This window comes from Mercenaria mercenaria, chromosome 12, assembly GCF_021730395.1.
Source record: "Mercenaria mercenaria strain notata chromosome 12, MADL_Memer_1, whole genome shotgun sequence".
Classification (NCBI taxonomy): domain Eukaryota; kingdom Metazoa; phylum Mollusca; class Bivalvia; order Venerida; family Veneridae; genus Mercenaria; species Mercenaria mercenaria.
Window position 1 is genome coordinate 33,002,625 of NC_069372.1, and position 20,055 is coordinate 33,022,679.

At 34.1% G+C, this 20,055-nt stretch overlaps 1 protein-coding gene across 1 annotated transcript; it reads left to right on the forward strand.

Moving 5' to 3' along the window:
- The first annotated feature begins 563 nt into the window (after nucleotides 1–563).
- On the forward strand, nucleotides 564–7,170 carry LOC123534173 (uncharacterized). Its single transcript, XM_045316283.2, has 5 exons — nucleotides 564–719; nucleotides 1,305–1,500; nucleotides 2,392–2,525; nucleotides 2,869–3,001; nucleotides 6,691–7,170. Exons 1-5 carry the CDS (start codon nucleotides 683–685, stop codon nucleotides 6,869–6,871), a joined length of 681 nt encoding a protein of 226 aa, XP_045172218.2. The 5' UTR covers nucleotides 564–682; the 3' UTR covers nucleotides 6,872–7,170.
- The last annotated feature ends 12,885 nt before the right edge of the window (nucleotides 7,171–20,055 follow it).

The window sequence follows — 20,055 nt, forward strand, 5'->3', positions numbered from 1 at the left end:
AGCACTCCTTGAAAGACCGAGTACAGTGTAGGGGATGTGTATAGTTTTTTAGTGCACTCATATGTATACATGGACACTATAATATACAGTCGAATAGATAAAACTTCAAAAATATTTATGTTTTGTCCAACTAGTATTTCTTTTTGAACAAGGGAAGTGCATTTTCCTTCTAGATCAAGGCTACGGTTATTTGTCATGATACAAATTACAGCACCGGCTTGTGTAGTTGTAATTAAATGGATGACTTCACAAAAAAATGTATTTATAAAAGACAAAAATCAGAAATTGGTAAAAATAGTTGAATTTGCGGGTTTTATTGTTTGTTATGGACTGAGTTATTACATACAGAATGCTGGGATCAGAAAAAGTTAATCAGATCCGCTCTTAACATTCTACAAGCCGCTTTTTAAAGAGACTATGTAAGTAAAGTATATAAACTGCATGCATTATTTGAATGATCAAATTTCTACTCCTACAAATGCTACTCAATATTTTGAATTTGTTTGGCCCTCGGGAATTGCAATATCATTATAAACTACTAGTAGTTATAATTCTCACTGACTTCTTAATGTATTTGACATTTACGGCCAAATATCTGCATTTTTCATAAGTTAATATCAAATCTTGTTCCAGTTTCCGCTAGAGAACAATCTTTAAAATAAGACATATAAACTGATCAGAAATGGAATTTAAGGTTGCTATAGCATGTGCACTTGCCGGTTAGTACATTTTCATTTATATATATGATGTGATTTCATAATTGCGCGTACGTGTAGTATCTTATATCCCCATCAAACGAGCGTGTGTGGATTATATTGGAATCATTCTGTACCGTCCGTCTATCCGTGGGTACGTTCATCCGTCTAATAGTAATCTTCCGTCCGTCCGTCGTCCGTCGACCAGAAACATGTAAGTCAGTATTCGACTCGGCTGAAGTTTATACCCTTTTAAGACCGCAGTGAATTTATTATTATAATTTAGTTTATAGTAATTACCCTAAATACCCTTCCTTGGAAAACCAGTACTGGTGTCATATGAAGCGAGGTCTGACCCCAGTGGGCTGGAATCCACGACTTCGGGTTGAGCGGTCGGCATCTTAACCACTGGACCACCGCTTCCCCTTCGACTCAAGTTTTGACTTTTGACCGGTACGTCATTCAGTAAATGTGTATTATTTTGATTGGCAAAAACGTTAACGTAATGCTATTTAAAAATAAAGAACACATATTTGTTTTAAAATGTAAAGATTTATAGGATATGTATTTCGTGTAATTTAAAAAATGTGTTATAATTTCTAATTTCAGTGACAACCATAGGCAGCTACTTTGTTGACTGTCAACACACAATAACTGACTGCGGTTCGTACCGTACGGTGTACGAGACATTCTCTAGCTGCGCGCTTTTCTCAATGTACAACATCTCGGACAGAAATACAATCTTATTTGACAAGGACAGTTTGAATAGACAAGATCTGTTAGATGTTTTAAACTACTGGTGCAGGTTAGAACCTTTAACTGTTATAAAACAACAAAAACAACAAAGCAGCTGCAGCAATGACAACATTTAATTAGCAAAACTTTCAGCGGCGTTTCTTTTGAATAATGCAAATGTAAACAATACGTGATTTTTTCCCATTATTTCAGTTAATATTTTCTGAGCTTATTCGAGATATTTCTTCATAAACATCACATTGTTTTAAATGGACGAAAAGAAAAAAAAGGAGATATTTATTTAATTATTCCGGGTAAAAGAAGAAAGAATTTTTTAGTACTTCTCCCCCGAATGGTGTTGTGTGTAACGCATTTTACTACTACACTTTCGGGTGGAGATGTGTCTAACGCATTTTAGTACTGCACTTTACAATTGCGTTGTGTCTAAAGCAGTTGCTGACAACCATAATTTGGCCCAATTCTGGTACCCACTACCAACATGCGTCAGTACCATTCTGAAACGTTACAGCGCACATATTAACTGAGAACCTGTTTTTGAAATACATGCTTATCATTCTCATGAATGTTTCACAAAATTATTTCATACTTTAATTCAGAAATCAAAGTCGACTCCATACTTTGCTTGTGCTGAACTATTTTCATTGAAATTCATAACCCCTAAATTCAAAGTTTTTGTTTCTTTTAGAGAAAAAAAAAGCAAAAAAAGTAGAGGTATATAATAAAAAAGTGTCCTTACAGCAGTAGCAAAATTCATTTGAGCCGGATACAACATCAAGCTCTTTCATATTAACCGGTTTGGTCATATATTTAGGACGATTAACATTCAAAGGCACTTTCATTTGTTTGCCTTTATAATTTAAATCGAATTTTCTTAAGTTGTAAGCTTATAATATAAAATAGGGTCTACTGAATTCTGATACTAAATACTTTATTTAAATAGCGTCCTGGCAACTGCATCGTCGTGTACAGATGGGAAAGCGCTTAAATGTAGGAATCGAGGTCAGATTGTCTCTCTGGTCAGTAACACAGGTGGTGTGTGCAAGAATGGTCAACTAGATGAAGAATATAAAACAAGTAAATTATTTTCAGCTTGTCATGTTGTTACATAAACTTGTTGTTTTCTAAACATCTATAATATTTGTTGTCTACGTTCGTGTGGTGTTTGACTTGTTGCTATATTTATTTGTTGCGGTTAATTACTAAATTCACGGATCGCAAATATATATGTATATTTACATTATCAAAATATGATTCCGATGTACTGCCGCGTAGCTTCATATCAATGGCAGACGACCAAGTATGTGTTACCTTTAGAATGAATGTTAAGTGTTTTTAAATTTTAATTTTATATATTACTACAACGAAAATAGATTTTTAGTGTTACCACGTATCAAAGTTTGACTATCTATTTATAAAGTGATTCCTGAGTCATTCATGTATGATACAAGATGTATGAGCCAGGCTTTAGATATCATTGACACCTGCGAGAATAAAATCCATGACATTGAGTATCATGTAGGCATTGTTGATGGCGTCAACGAAATGAGGAGGTAACATTTTTTCAGTATTGTTATATTTTCTAGCTTCTGGGGTCACGGACAACATACATTTTTAATGAATCAGAATTCCGCTTAAGCCGGTTATGGGGAAAGGGGAGATGGGTGTGAGGGCATAAGAGTGTAGTTGTATATTTTATTACCTCTCATGAACATACTCGATCAAACCGAGTGTGGTTCTGTGCTTCAGAAGGATCCTTTCTGAGATATTTTTATACAGCTCATATCTAGCAAAGGTAAAGTAATTGTCTTGTCACGCGGTATAGTGCCTTCAAGTGAAGCGACGTTTATTCTGTTATGAATAGCCAGTGTCATATTTTCATACACTGTATTCTCATCAATTTTTACTTAAAGCGACTAACCCACGCATCGTGATGTGACATCTTGAAAAAATCAAACATTTCCTAAATTCACCCTTATGTCTCATAGGCCCTACTTGATGTTATAACAATGTATTCTTCATCGAATTCTGTTGAAAATCGTGGTTTTTCTTATGAATCTAAAATAATAGCATTCGCGTACGATTTCTGATAAGGGTTTCCCAGTTTATATAAAAAAATAAAATAAAACGAGATTCCGTTCAGCAACATCAAGTGTCAGTGAGAAAAAAGAGTAAAGTAGCAAAATGATGCGTAATGTTGCAAAATGGGGTGAAATGTATAAATAAATTTGATATTAGAGCTAAAATCCTTGCACAATGACATGTTTTGTTGCTTATAAAACATTTTCTCTCATAAATTATGACAATTACTTTTTTATATATGGTAAAACACATTATCTAGGTAGCATTCAAAGCTAAGGATATAAGCTATCTGAGCGTACTGCCGATCAGCAAGGCTAGTAGAGGCGTAATGTATGTATGAAATTTATACCGGAGCTAAAATACTTCCAGAGTGACATTGTTTATTGCATATATAACATTTTCTCTCATAAATTGAAATAAAAAATATTTTTATCTATGGTAAACCGCATTATATAGATAGCACTCATAGTGAAGTCCAGCGTATTGATGATGAAAGCCTGGTATATATAGGCGTAATATTGACTGTAAACAGACTTTGTCAAGATACAAACACTTTCAAAATTAGAAATGGAATAATGAGTAACGATTTTATGGAATACGAAATAATTTATTAACTTGGATAATAATCGTCATTAATTCTTTGGGTTGGCAGAGTTAATGTTTGGTTCAGCCCTTTCCGTATCAAGTTGTGTTGGGTGTTGTTCGCAAGATTCAAGTATGAGCTTTTCTTAATAGTAAGCATCTCCAGGGTTGAGGTTTTTATGAAATCTTTTCATTTTAAGATATCTTAAACAAAGCAGCGTTTTCTCTCGTTTAAAATCTCATGCAATTTTTCAAATAGAATCAAGATATCTTGAAAGTAGATGCGCAATGATGCAAAATGAAGGATTTCATCATGCGTTTTTCTTATGGTACATTCAACATTTATCTGATTTTAATTCGCATTAACTCCTATGATTCCAACAAATGTTTTGTTACAATTTACTGCAATTTACTGCAAGGGCCTTATTAAAGAGCAGTTATTTAGCAGACTTCAAAATTTGTTTGCGCAATGGGAGTCAGAAATCGAAGTGTTTTCATGTGTTTTTATGATTTCATGTATATATCGTTTTGTTTGTTTGGGTAAGTTACCAAGTGTATATTATCTGTAAAGTGATAAATGCCTTACATAATTTATATTTGAAACTTATTTTTATCTGTTCATGAGGATTTAATCACCCTAAATGGTACAAAATCAATTCTTTTATCATCTAGCTGCATATCAAGAGATACTATGCAATGGCATAATTATGACCTCTTCGACCAGAGTTTATAAGTTCAAACTAAAATTACTAACATTGGGATAAGAGTCCCCTGTACGGGAGCTTTACACTTTTTCAAGTTGTGCAAGCATCGGAAAGTAGAATAAAGAATTTATAACTAAATAAATCGTAAAAAGGGCATTTATATTGATAATATTAACTTATAAGCAACCGATTAAACACTTTTTAAAATCTGAGTACGAGTATTTTCTTTGGCCAGTGATACTGATGGATAAAAAGATACCTTTCATGTGCGATCCGAATTGAAATCGAAATTGGTCCTTTAACAATTTCAGTGTTGTTTTGAGCAGACGCAAAGCCTACGATTTCCGACAACACTTGTAACATTACAAGGTAGTTGACTAAAGAAAACACGAGCGATATAACGTACATAATTTGACCCAGTACTTACAATAAAATTTACATTGAGTTTTTAATTGATCTCAAATGTTTTTATGTTCTTTCATAATTAGTTATTACTGAAAAAAATAAATGGGAAGAATTTATATAAATATAAGAAAAACAAATGTCTAAATATAATAAAAATCAAATTGATGCAAACTAACTGATGCATTAAAGAAAGAAATTGACCTAAAAATGGTAATAACGGACCTTATATATAAAGAGGGCAGTCAGAAATAGTTTTGAATATATCTATGCCTGATTTTTTGGCTATAAATGTATAATTTAGTGCTATACAATCTTTTCCCTTCCATTATAAATATCAATATCTAAGATATATATACATTATGCCCAATACCCCATACGTTATATGGCACAAGACCACAGTTATTTGCCCTTGGTTGACAATACGGAAGTGGTTACGCGGAAAATTGTTCCTCTATTTAATGGTGAATATTGGTGAATTTTTGAGTGAAAGACCTGCAATAAATGGCATGATTTAATAGAGGAGATATGAAATAGTAGGTACATGTACAATTTGACAGAATGAGAATGTCAGAATATGCATAACATGACTTTTTGATAGGGCCGGTTTTGCCTGTTTGCAGCCATCTAGAGAGTATTCTTCTATAAAACCGTAGCGGCATTTTGCCTGTCGGTGACATTTATTTGAAAAAATCACAAATCACAATGTGTGGATTAGTCGCATTAAGACTTACATCCCAAACATGTTAACGTGTGATTTCTCAAGTAAAAGTTTTGTAATTAAAAAATCTTAAACCAGATGATCATATACCTTGACGATAACTGTATTGTTTTAACAGCTTTCGGTTACTTTTGAAGAACAGGTAAGGTATCCAGGAAGACGAGTCAGGTACAAAAATAGCACAACCGAATACGACACAATGCGAGTGTAATCTAAAAACCTCCTCTGCAAGTGCTTCCTTTTAAACAATAACTTTTTAATCAATAAAATGGTATGAATTCGGCGATGTTGTAAACTCTCAAGAAGACACAGGCAAATGTAGCACATCTCGTCTAAATTTTGTGGTTGAACGTCGTTTATATTTCTGTTGAATAGACCACAAAGTATGCAGTCAGCTGTAAAGTCAGCTTCTCTTCAAAGTTTGTAGTAATTTAATTTCTGTTTGATCCGTCGTTTTTATACATTCTTCCAGAGCTTGGTGCTCTTATTGTGTTGTGAATTTCACCCCCATTTTTGACACTAAAATGTTTTAAGATTTCACTTAAGAAACTTTCAGGATGTATAACATGAATCCGTTTTTTTTATTTACTAGAACCTTTCCGAAAAAAACAACACAACATCTTGCTCCTCCATTATGTTTCTGGTTTAGATATATCGCCCTATTGTACAGAATAATGTTAAGTAACCTATTACATGTATATAGCTAATACACGTATATAGCACATGTCTGACTGGTTTTTATATTTTACAGAATTGTAGAGCAAGTTCTTGTGTGCAACGCAAAGGAGCTGAGGTCTTCTAACACCTGTGTGGGATCTCGTGACAGTATCCTATTTTACACCTTCCGGACATTGACGTTTTCTGTACCACATGCTCTTGGTATTGACCTCCCTGTCACCGTCGTTATGGACATTGTAGGAAATAAAGACTAGATTCTGTATGTAAGACATTGTTGTAATAGTTAAGTCACCAACGCAAGAAGTTTTTTGAGCTCTTTCCCTAGTTACAGAATACAGGCAATATGCTGAATAAAAGAATAATTTTGATGATATGATATGAGCATTGCCTTATTGCCTAGTTGATCATTTTTAAAATGTTTATGTTGTTTCTGAGAAATTACGTTTAATTCTATGTTATAAATGCATACTCTACTGTATATAATCATTGTCTTGCACGATCTAATCACCCTGCCAAAATGCGTTATTTCTAATAAATAATGATTAACTTGTGAGCTGACGTTATACTTTTTAATTCTGACAAATTGTTCCTTTTCAAGGAAAACATGGCGTGTCTCACGCAACTGAAAAATACATCCCATACATAATATGGAAAGTCACGTAAAGCTTGAAATTAAAACAGCAGGCTAAAATTTTGAAATATTTCATTAGTGAACAAAATTTGTCAAATAGTAAGAATCCAAGCGAAAAGCCAGAAACGTCATTGTATTACTGTGCTGACTCGTATCTCTTTTACATATCTGATAAGTCAACACCCAATTTGTTCAAATCATATTCACATATTTGATGTCAACCATTTCTTTGTACAAACTACCTGCACACATTTGATACGTAAACCCCTGATTTGTACAAATAATCTTCAGACGTCTGACCAGTCAACGCCTGATAATTATACAAATAATGAACGTAGTACAGTATTCGTTGAAATGAATGGAATATCAGAACTTGTTTTGGAAAAACATGCCATGTCGATGCAATACTACTGAGACAAATTATTGGAGCTTTTGAATAAAACTATTGAACTTGTGACGAAAATCAAAGTTTGCTTGTAAACTGAATATCATATTTGAAACTGGTGAAATGTTCAGTTTAATTTATTCAGTTACGTTTAGTGTCAGACACAACTTAGGTTAAAGAAGACTTTTAAAGCTTTTGGTGGTGCGATTATTTCGAGGTGCAATAAGACCCAGGATTCCCATTCAAACATTGTTGCAGGCTCGGGTGAGGCAACGTGGTAGAACCACGAAAATTCTGTAATCCATCTGTATTATCTCAGACGAAGAAGACTACACCTCAGGCGATGATTCGGGCCCACGCTGCCGATGGGGTAGTGAATTCTGCAAGTTAACCACTCAGCCAAGGAGGTTTTGCAATGCGTTAGTAGGTTTTGAGTGCTGAGCTAAAACTGTCGTAACTCGAAAAATTAAAAAAAACAAAGATACGACAAATTTCCTTTAAAATCTCGATTTACAGTCTGAAAGCTAGTGAAATGCACTAAGAGAACCTAGCTGGCACTTTCGGCAAAAACTTGTATCAGCTCGATTGATTGGGAAATGTCTTAGATCCAATCGCGTGTTGCATATGAATGCCAGAAATGTATAGCAAAATTTGCTTGCTTAATTATTGTCATGTTTTTGTTTGTTTTCAGGACGATCTTTAATTCCGTTTATTGCGCAATAAACTTTACAGGGAATATATTGCCATTAACATGAAATTCCATTAATTACTTTTGGTGTCTTGAAAGATGTGCTGTGTCACTAGGTCGCACAAAGTTAGAACGATCGCACAATCGATCCGCGGAATATGTTGATCCCGATGTTCCTCCAGGTTTATGGTCTTCTGGGGGTATTATGAAAAAGAGTCATACCTCAAATCACATTTATCTGTCAAATATAGATCTGTTTTTAGCAATTCCGATGTGGGGTTGCTCCCCCTAGGTTAGAAACTGGAAGGTATGAAAACATTCCAGAAAATCAACGTGTTTGTCCAATATGTAAATTGTAAGTTGAAAATTTGAATGTAATGCATATCAAGATTTAAGAGATGTACTCAATGCTAAAGCTATTGATATCAATAGTAATTACGTGAATTTTAATAGTCAACAGAAATCTCCAACAAGGATATAGTTAATGTTACTGCCAAAAACTGGTGTTAGACTCTATATTTATCCCGTGAAGACCCTAAACCTGGGAAGCCGGTAGACCTTAATATTGTTTGAACAATCTGTATGTATGCAGATGGACCAACTTTATTCTGAATATTGGAACTCCATGCACTACTAAAATCATCCATAGTATCTTGCAAAACGTTATCACAAAAATGATGTTAAACATTACACATATCTAGTGATTGTAACATATTAATACTGTTCGTATGATTCTTAAACTGATACTACCAATTCTAACAACGAGTGTTACTTTAATAACAAAAATAAGTGAAGATCTTGCTGTTAGTTCTACTTATATCCAGTGATTTCAACCGATGCCTCTGATGGGCTAAGATTTCCATTGTTTCACATGAGGGTTCACCATATACGGCATTGTTGGGTGTATGTTTACCAGTGCCAAGAAAGAACCGCATGGCTCGGGATTGAATAGCATTTATACAGAAATATGACTTTGTACCCCAGAGTGAGGAACCGTAAGCTATGACAGGCCATACTGTACTGTCATAAAGTTTTTTGAAAATATTGTACGGTACACCACCAAAAGCTTTACATATTGCTATTAATAACCCAAGAGCTCTTCAAGCACTGAGCAACATACTTGGCGGTTACACTGAAATAGAAAAAGTGGAAACTCCACAGGTCGCTCAACACAACAAAAACGAAAATGTTGCAGGCTCGGTTTGATTGAGCCTGTTCATGGACGGTAGTTAAAATGCATGCTACCGTCCACGCCCTCTAGCCCCGGGTTGAGCAGAACTCAACATTTACACATGCTAAAAGTACAAAAAACAATTCAGAGACATCCGCAGATGTGTTCATACGGCGGTGCACATGGAACCTTCAATGCTACACTAGCGTGTAATTCCATGAAAAGCGGCGTATGGTCCCCAGTTAAAATAATGGGTTTGCCCTAAACGAGAAAACAATGAGCAGAACTAAACAAACTGGAAATTAGAAAGGGGATCTGAGGTTATGGAGCCTGCATATCACAGGAACTGCCAAAGTCTAAATATTTATCTATCAAAAGACCAAGGTAAGTGTACCCGTCACCTGTAGTAAGAACGGTTGTAAGAAAACCCTAACTTTCTTGATACTGGTACGATTTTGTGAACAATTACATCAAAATGGAAGCATATAAATATAAAACTCAACACGCTTAGTTTAAAAAAAGAAAGCTATCACTTTTCTCAAAATTAAAAAAGTACAGAGAAAGATGATGCAATAACTTATTTTATATCTTTATTATAATTAAGGCGCGACAGTGTTAATTTGTGACAAAACCTGAATTCTTATAGTAAAACGTAGTGAAGAAATAGTTTGTGATAGTAAAAGACATGGACGAGTGACGAGTGTAATGATAAAAATCGAAGTATTTCGCATTACTGCACGCTCTAGCAACATTGAGGAATTTTACACTGGGACTACATCCTCATCTGGATGAAAAAATACAACACTGTATCTTATAACAAATTGTATGTTTGCTATCATCAGGCATAGAGAGCTATACATCCAGTAAAGAATAAAATAATGGTATTTGACTATTTGTGCTATTCTACAGGAGCTCCCGTGGAATGAATAGTGTCAATCATTCAAGCAAAAAGAATGAAAGCTATCATTAAAGTCGCATTCGTAAAACAAATGCCGTTCTCATCCATCAAATGTTCGCTAAAATCCCGAGACGGAGAACCATGGTAGACCTCTGGTTTTCGAGAATGAACAAATACCCAAATACCCAAATTTGAATTTGTTCAGACATTGTCAATCAGTCAAACTGCCTACTCATTAGAAAATTCCTTTACTATCGTTTATTACAAGGGATGATATAATTTACAAAAAGTTCAGCCTGTGAGTATCTAGTGCACGTACACATACAAACACGTCACATGCTTATTGCGCCAACGACAAGACAAAATTTACATTATTATAGTTACATTCTCAGAGTTTTCACTCCGTCAATAAATGTAGTTTTTCACTGGGAGGTGAAATATGTCATACATTGTACAGGTTAAATGTGTCTCTCAAAATTTTCCGTTTCATTTTTAACTGTTGTTGTATGACGAGGAAGTGAACACAAAAGAGACCTGACAAATGTTTAACTGTTGTTGTATGACGAGGAAGTGAACACAAAAGGACCTGACAAATGTTTAACTGTTGTTGTATGACGAGGAAGTGAACACAAAAGGACCTGACAAATGTTAACTGTTGTTGTATGACGAGGAAGTGAACACAAAGGGACTGACAAATGTTTAACTGTTGTTGTATGACGAGGAAGTGAACACAAAAGAGACCTGACAAATGTTTAACTGTTGTTGTATGACGAGGAAGTGAACACAAAAGAGACCTGACAAATGTTTAACTGTTGTTGTATGACGAGGAAGTGAACACAAAAGGGACCTGACAAATGTTTAACTGTTGTTGTATGACGAGGAAGTGAACACAAAAGAGACCTGACAATTTTTTATCTGTTGTTGTATGTCGAGGAAGTGAACACAAAAGAGACCTGACAAAGGTGATATTCAATAAACGTGGATATTCGACAATATTTTCATACTTTGTTTTATTTAATAATTTCAGTGACTAAAGAGGGGTAAGAGTCTAATAAAAAATAATATTAGATAGTTTATAAGAAGAAATGTTCTACTACGACGGTCGTAATGTACTAGAAATATAAAAAATATTGTCAAAATGTCTCTTTAGTTCCATGTATACCATAATTACAAATATGATAAATCTTAATTTAGTACAGCTCGTGGTTTATTGTCATAAGAAAAACACTTCTGCGGAGAAATCACTTTTTACGGACCTTCATATGACCAGTAACCGACCAATGAGATAAGCGGAGATAACGAATTATAAAAACCAGCAATACGTCTCGTACTATTTTATTGACAAAATGGGACATTAACGTAAATAATATAGAGGAATGTTCTTGAATGTGCTCTGCTCCTACTAATTGCATTGACTTTGATACTTATTGAAGCAGTTTCTGTCATTACCTTTGCCACTTTCACGGCACCTATCAAAAAGCTTTTAAGAAAATGACACATTGATTGATTGGACAGCCCTTAAAAGTATCAAGAAGTCATGATATTTACTTTACAGTAGCTCACCGCTATAACGTAACAAAAGGTCATTTATTGTTAAAAACTCGCACTTTTACAGCCAAACGTCAAATAAATGACAACTTTCTCTCTTTCTCAGGATCTCTAAGTTTTTATTTTCCTATTTCATAATTATGACTCGTGCACACTTGATCAGTGAACAATGATCTACACATATCTGTAACAGATATACCAGTAACACTAACACAACGCAGATGCCCTTTTCACAAACGTTTGCAAGTGATTTCAAAAGTGTTTTATTTCTGTCTGTTGTTGAATTGTAAGTTATACCGTCACAACGTAGGTCGCTTGGTAAATATCAGTTTCAACTGTGGGAGAAACCCTCAGATACCATCCCACCTGCCGGGATTGACATCAACACTAAAATAGTTCTGGTTTCAGTGACTGTTTTACTTCAACTCCCTTTGAAATACAAACAAGTACACAGGTGACGTCGTGGTAACTAAAAGGCATCAAACGATAAACGCAAATAACACTAAGTATAACACCATCCCCTCCTCCATCCCTACCCCGAGCATTGTTTCATAGACGAACTGTGTGGAACCTCTGACTTTCCGTTAGCTAAATGAATAGCTACCATATAAAAGAATTTTACACTTAAACTAGGACGGTGAGGGGAAAGAGGTTCGAAGTCAGCAATCCTGACCACTCTGCAACGGAGTCCTCTACACGGGTCTGAAAATCGGGTTTCTTGAGGTAACTTTTCAGACATTTTATAACTAAAAAAATTGATTTAACGTATCCGCAAGTTATCATTTGTCAAATTATATGGTAAAGACCAAAGGTGTTTGTTTTGCAGGTTGCTCGCATCTTATTTCTTTAATGTTTAGTGTGAAATACCATACAGGAGCCTCCGAATTAAAGGAAATCTTCTATCGCATCACAATATGTTGCTGACACTGTCACAGGATCAGGCTTTTTAATGTCCAATATCATTAGAAAAACTATAACAGTGAAGTTTATGTTATATTTTCCTGTTCAGTGGTTTGTAAATTCAAAATATTAAAATATTGGTACAGTTACGAAACTTAGATTTTAAAGCTTGTTTCAAAAGCCAACTTCCCGAGATGGAATAAAACTGTAATCTGTAATCATCAACCATATACTTAATGTCAAAGCATTTGACGACGCAGACTGCCAAATGGCGAGATTTCATTTTTAGTCTAGGTCAAATTAAAGCCCTTTTCAGCTGATCACTCTTCTGCAGCTCATAACATCTTAATGTAATAGTTCCGTGACATTTGATGTCACTGCACCAGAATTATCTTTCCATGCTTTCTACACAAAAATACTACGTATGTAGATTTGCCGATTGTTCAGGTTTGAAGAGATAATTCCATACATCGAACCAATCCTAATGTCACTGGTGGTAGTATCACAATGAGGTAGCGGTGACCATTTCAGTACTTTGCACAATTTTAAATCACACATGTATATTTACTTATTATATTCTCTATATGTATTTAGTTATGAATATTTTGTATTTCCGTTCCATCAAACATATTTTATTTTTGTTTTCCCTTTAGTATTATCAACCCATTCTTTCCTATTTTCTTTACAGAAATCTCATATTTACAAAACCTGATGTTTTTTTCAGTCTGTTTCTGGTGTTACAATTTTTAGTTGCCAGTTACAATATTTTTCATTTATTCTTCACTTTTGTATGATATATATAGTAAATTTTTTGTTGACATGTATATTATAGTCAGTGGTGATAAACCATCAAACAATTACCATATCATATCATACTTCATCATACAATGTATCTCATATTGTGTTAAGGTTCGAATACCTATTTAATGCTATACATATACCTTGCATGAACTAAGCACAATGTATAATACTATATTGCATATACTGAGTTACTGTAATATGAGAAATATGAGAAATTTACAGTGTACTCGGAAATGCACAGTAACACAAATACCATATAATTTTGAAATATCCATATTGCATTTCATTGTCGGCAAGACTCCACCATATTGAAATTAAAATCACCATCTAACCGTGATCGGCAAATATTTATAAAATTTACGAACAAGATTTGTGACTGCTGGTACAAATATAGAACGTGGATATTCCGCATTTATAACATCTAAGTCGAATTAATGGCAAACATCGTTTCGCCTTATTCAAACATTTTTAATTCTCTTAATTTACATTTTATCTTGAATCATAGATTTACTATAAGGATTTAAATTTTATTTTCTTGTTTAGTGATAGACCAGAAAGATTACTTTTATTATTTTTGATGTTTAAAAGACTTACTGTCAGTTTGCTATGTGCACACACATGAAATCGCAACCTCTCTATTCTTCCAGGTATTCATTTACAGACAAGATTTGGCTAAAATACTTATATAGTTACAGAAGCTTTGTCCAGTTGAAGTACATCTTTAGTAAATATCAGACACATAGGAGAAACAAGCTAGAAGAAGTTCAGATAAAACGGAACATACGTGTGGGATTCAAAGCACAGAAATAGAGGGAGCATACAGCAGCAGAGAGACATAAAGGATACATTAAAACAGTGAACATATAATAGATCATTCTAGAGTCTTTGTTTTAAAAGTTCAGGTACTTTTACTTCTACGGAAAAAGTGAGTTAATTTCTGATAAAGGTTGAGAGGTCGGGTCTGTATTAAAAAGACTATATTACGACAAATATGGTAAAAATAAAAAACATGCTTTGATTTTGTTAATACATATATGAAATTAGGCTAGCAGTGAAGCCATGTAGACTATCACTGGCCTTGATGATATACCACAGTCTGATTGTACGGGGAAAGAAAGACTTCTGTAATGGGAGTAGTCTTGCTGCAGCTCTTTGCACTCTTTATAGTTCATTTGATAATGTTTTATTGCCAAGGGTACCAGACTGTGTTACAATATTTAAGTTGTGGTCTACTTTCCAGACTTTATTTACTTCACAACAGCAGATGTTAAGTGCTGTGTGGCGGCCGTAAAAAGTCGACCCGACTTCATCTCAGTGTTGTTATATTTTCTGGTCCTTCGGGATCATTGATTTCAACTCTAACTTTAAGCGGTGCTAGGGGGCGTGGACAGTGTTGCATTTTCCATTACTGCTCATGAACAGACTCAATCAAACCGAGTCTGCAATTTTCATTGTTTGCCTTGTTCCCGGTGCTTCCGAGGGATCTACATTCTAGATTTTAATTACATAAGTTTATTAGGCTTTTTCTTTGCTTCGGATATTTCTTTAAATAAATCTGAGTGTTTGTTATGCTTGAGATGATTTAGTTTCTATATGTTTTTTCCAATCTTCACTAATTGTTACTCCTAACTATTTTTCATTTTTTTTTTGTAGATTTAAGTACGATTTCATGTAATTTATATGGAAGGTGGTCAGTGTGTTTCTTTTTTGAAATTATGCTGACTTCACAGTTATCAGTATTACATTCCATTGACCACTGAGTTTCCATTTTTCTAATTCAGTTAAGTCATTTTGGAGTGCTGCAGAGACACAGAGAAACATATGAGGGACATCCCTCATTCAAAGTATAGAAGCACAGGGGACATACAGTAAATGACTAACACACGGTGGACATTCAAATAGTTCAGTCACAAACGAAGAGAATACATATTAAACCGAAAATATGAGGAAAATTTAAACGGTTTACATATAAAGGAACACAATTCGAGGGGTGAATGCGAAAGAGTTCTAAGTGCTTCTTTACTTATATGCACTTAGAACTCTTTTGCATTCACCCCTCCACGTGAAGGGCATTGAAAACATTCATATTGACAGCATCTTAACAACTGTAACTAAAATATATGATTTCGATTGCTTTAAAACTTAAAGTAGGGCGAGAGGCATTTCAAAGATGCAATCATTTGATTTGTAGCATAAAGTGAGAAGCGTTTTAATCACTGGATGTACTGTGAACTTCTAACCAGCAAGTGCAGATTCCACTGCAGTAGTTTTCTCCCCAATACTGTGTGATATTAATTGACTCTGCCATTATCAGACTTGGTGAGAAGGAGCTACTTTATCTGTCAACATAGTCGTGATTTGTAATGTATTTATGGCCATTTAATAAAACATACTGCGGATTGCAAAAAGCGAGTTTCCTAGAAATAAAAGCATTGAACGAAGGCAATTTATTACTGTGAGATTTATTACCCTATTCAACACACATTAATTTTTAGCTGGAAACTGAATGAACTGATTTACTGACATTTGATTTGTTGCTGAATCAGATCTATGTGCTTAGGGAATATAGATGCAATAAAAATTGTCGTTCTGAATAAAATGGATTTTATAAGGAAGCGTTGCTAGAAACTGTGTATCATTATTTAACATGTGGGAGCACTTGCACTTTAGCGGTCCCTACAATAATAGTAGTTTAAAAATATCTTAACCTTTAGCCTGCTAAATTTTTAAATTGGACTGGTCCATCATTCAATTTGGGCAATATCATTTATTATTTAAAGGGGTGATCAATGAAAATTTACTGACTGAATAGCGAACAGTGTAGACCATGATCAGCCTGCACAGACTTGCAGGCTGATCTTGGTCTCTGCACTGGTCGCAAAGGCAAAATCATTTGCCACCAGCAGGCTAAATTTAAGGTTAAAAATTAAAGTTATACGCGGTAACTTTATTTTTAGATGAATATGTTTGGGGGCTGCTGCCCCTCCCCCCTCCCACGCCACCCCAACACTCCAACTTGCTGCGCATGCGCAGTGTAAACTTCTGGGGAGCCTCTAAAGTGCATTCTACCCAACATATGCACTGGAAAAGAAAACTACACATAACAGACAAATATTTGGTGAACATATTAAGAACCATACTGTAGATAATACATATAGTAGATAACGTGTTAGAATCGAAATAGTATATCTTAAACGGTGATTTGCTCTTGAATGAAATAATTGTTTAGATGCGTATTATTATTATACCAGTCGGACTGTGCGCTCATCGAATCTTAACTCCAAACTATGATTTGATTCAACGAGAAACCACTCTTTGGGATCTACTATTTCTTGATTAACATGCTTAGGCTGACCACTACCAAATCAAATGTAAGCCTACTCTGGTCCAGTCCGACTCTGTTTTCCTTTCCTTGTGTCCGTTCTCATTACCATCGTGTTTTTTACTATACCGGAATTCGGTATGTACATTCTATATATGTAGCTTTATTTTGAAATCTGCATGCTGCCATCGCATGCCAGATAAAAATGGCTGCGTTCCATTTAATAAGGCATAACTTTCATATATAAAGGCTAACAACCTTTTTGTTATAGAACCGATATTGTTCTTCATGGGAATATAAGTCTTTGAAAATCTGGAAAATGTCAAAGTAACGTTATTAAAGTTAAGTAAACAGATTTTGTATATAAATTCTAGTATAAAACTGCCGTTCTTATCACTTTTCGGGGGTAGTTTAACAAGAGAGTAGAGAGATTCCAGCGCTCACGTGCTAAGAGAAAAACACCTTTTATATATGCGAGTTACGTTGCTAAGCGTAAACGTATAACGGCCACATAACGAATAATTAAAAAGGAAATAACGTCAACGTGATAAAACAACACTGACATTTCCGCGCATTTCATGGACATTTAATGACATTGATCGACAATGTATTTAGTTTTTTTTTTAGATTTTTCTTACACTTTTTATGCTAGCATTAGTGCATGTTCATTTCATTGCACCTTCGGAATTAGTTGTTTTCAACTTATGAGTAGCACTCCCCAAGTTATTGCCAGAATCTTTTAGTTCAAAAGTGTAAAATGATGCTTAATTGCTTAAAACTTCTCTTATTTCTGTAAATTAAGACCATATTTACGACCATATTGGCCTATTTTGGTCGATTTTATGAACTAGCAAATGCTTTCTGTAAAAGTTTAGTATCTCAGATGTCTCCATGTTATTGAAAGTAACAGTTTTTTGATTGAAAATAACAGATATATTTACGATTAAATGGATCAGGAATCATGCAATATAATGCAAGATATTGCTAATTAATCATTTAATAATACACCAGTTAATTTGCTATCTTGGTGTCCTGCTGTAAACTTTTAAGTTGCTAGGTTCTGTAATATTTGTAGATAATTAAGCTGATTATTTGTTATGCAATGCAAGAGTGCGAAGTGTAGATAATTTCTAACAAGGTCTTTGTTCCATTGTTTGCCACTTCCTTCGATCACTATCATAAATGTGATAAGATCTAAAGAAGACTGTATAAGAATAATATGCATAATTTTTTTGTTTTATATCTTTATTTACGATTTTTCTTAATTCGAATATACTGATTGTCAAGATATTAATCTGTGATTTCATTGGCTGAAGATCTTAAATTGAAAAGATAAGAAATAATGCAGCATCCAGGAGAAAAGACAGTTAGTTAGTGGATATCCACAGAACAAGCGTGTTATACTTTAATGTTTAATTTCTTGTTAGTTCGGTTAACCGACGTTGAAAGTGACACTAATTTTTTTTATCTAATTATATTAACTGGATAACCGGTATTCAAAAGCTGACTATTTATTTTGTTATAAATGTATACCTTTTGTTAATTTGAACTATTGTGGATAAAATAAAAATAGTAAAATTGCACAGAAACGTTCGTTCTACATACACCCGACATCCCAGAATTGACGGCATCACATTGGTGTGAAATTTTATGATAATGGAGCGTTATCTGAAGCTATTAAAGCGCTGTCAGATCAAGCACTTAAAGCCGTTAATGGTTTATATTCTCATTTTTATAGGATAAAAGTTGATGTTAAAATTTTATTGACACTGTTCGATTGTATGGTTGAGCCAGTTCTGTTATAGTGTGCCGAAGCATTGGGCATATACGATACAAGTTGCATGTCATATGAATTTCTGTAAAAATACTCGATGTAAAAATGCAAACCGCAAATATGGCAGTGTAGGGGGCACTTGGAAGGTATCCTCTCTCAAAACTTTGTAAAGAGAGAGTTTTAAATACTGGTTGAAGCTTACAAATAATCCTGAATTTATTATGACTGATATTTTTAAAGATCGGTGTAACAAGTTTGCCTAGATGTACACTCTAGTCAAGGCATGTAAAACTCCTTAAGAATAACTAGGATATGGATATTTCTGGAACCATATGGCGCCGAATTTAAACTAATTTCCAATACAGCAAAAAACTTATGAGATCAGTTTATACAGAAACGGCATGGTAGTATAACAAACATGCCAAAACTAGAATACTATTCAAAACTTAAAACGCTGTTTATGTTTGAATCATATCTCATAAATGTAGATAATGATTACTTAAGGAAATTATTCAGTTGTTTTAGAATATCTTCACATTGTAGCTGTTGAAACTAGGAGGTATAGTGGTATAGCTAGGAATCAAAGTATATGTCAAATTGTAGTATGAGTATCATGTGTTAATAACATGTCCTAAATATAAAAACTTACGGGTAAAATATCTGCCAAAACTATTGTGGCCAAAATTTGAAAATGTTTGATTATTTCTTTTCATCTGCTAAGAAAAAAGGCCAATTAAATATATGCAAATTTTTGACGTAAGTTTATGTATCAAGGCTTTGAAATCTTACTTACATTTATTTATACGCATATTGCTCAAAACAGTTTTGATATTATTAATATTGTATACTGTTCATTATCCAAAGACATGCTAAATCGATTTTGTTATATAAATCTTGCTGTTGTTGCTAATACATGACTATATTATGCATATTTTCTTCCTTCGTTCTTTTTTCCAGATTTTCTCAATATTGTGTAAAGAAACTAAGAAAACCGTTGTGAAATAGGCGCAGCTTGAGGGTGCATGCAACTTCCAAATAAATTTATTTTTTTTAAATTAAAAATTCTTGATGGCTGACCACGACGATGTCAGTTTTAAATTTTATTGTTACATATTATTAAGCTTGAGGTTAAAAACAAGTAATACCGTGTGTGTATGCATGTTTAAACGACATATACACATAAAAAATAGACAACACATAAAAAAGAGCACAAGTACAAGACAAAGGCATTGAGGAACACAGAGAAAAGGGCAACGGCAAATCCTCAATGGCGCAAAACCCTTATTCTTTAATCCCCATTATTTTCAAGAGTTATAGAAC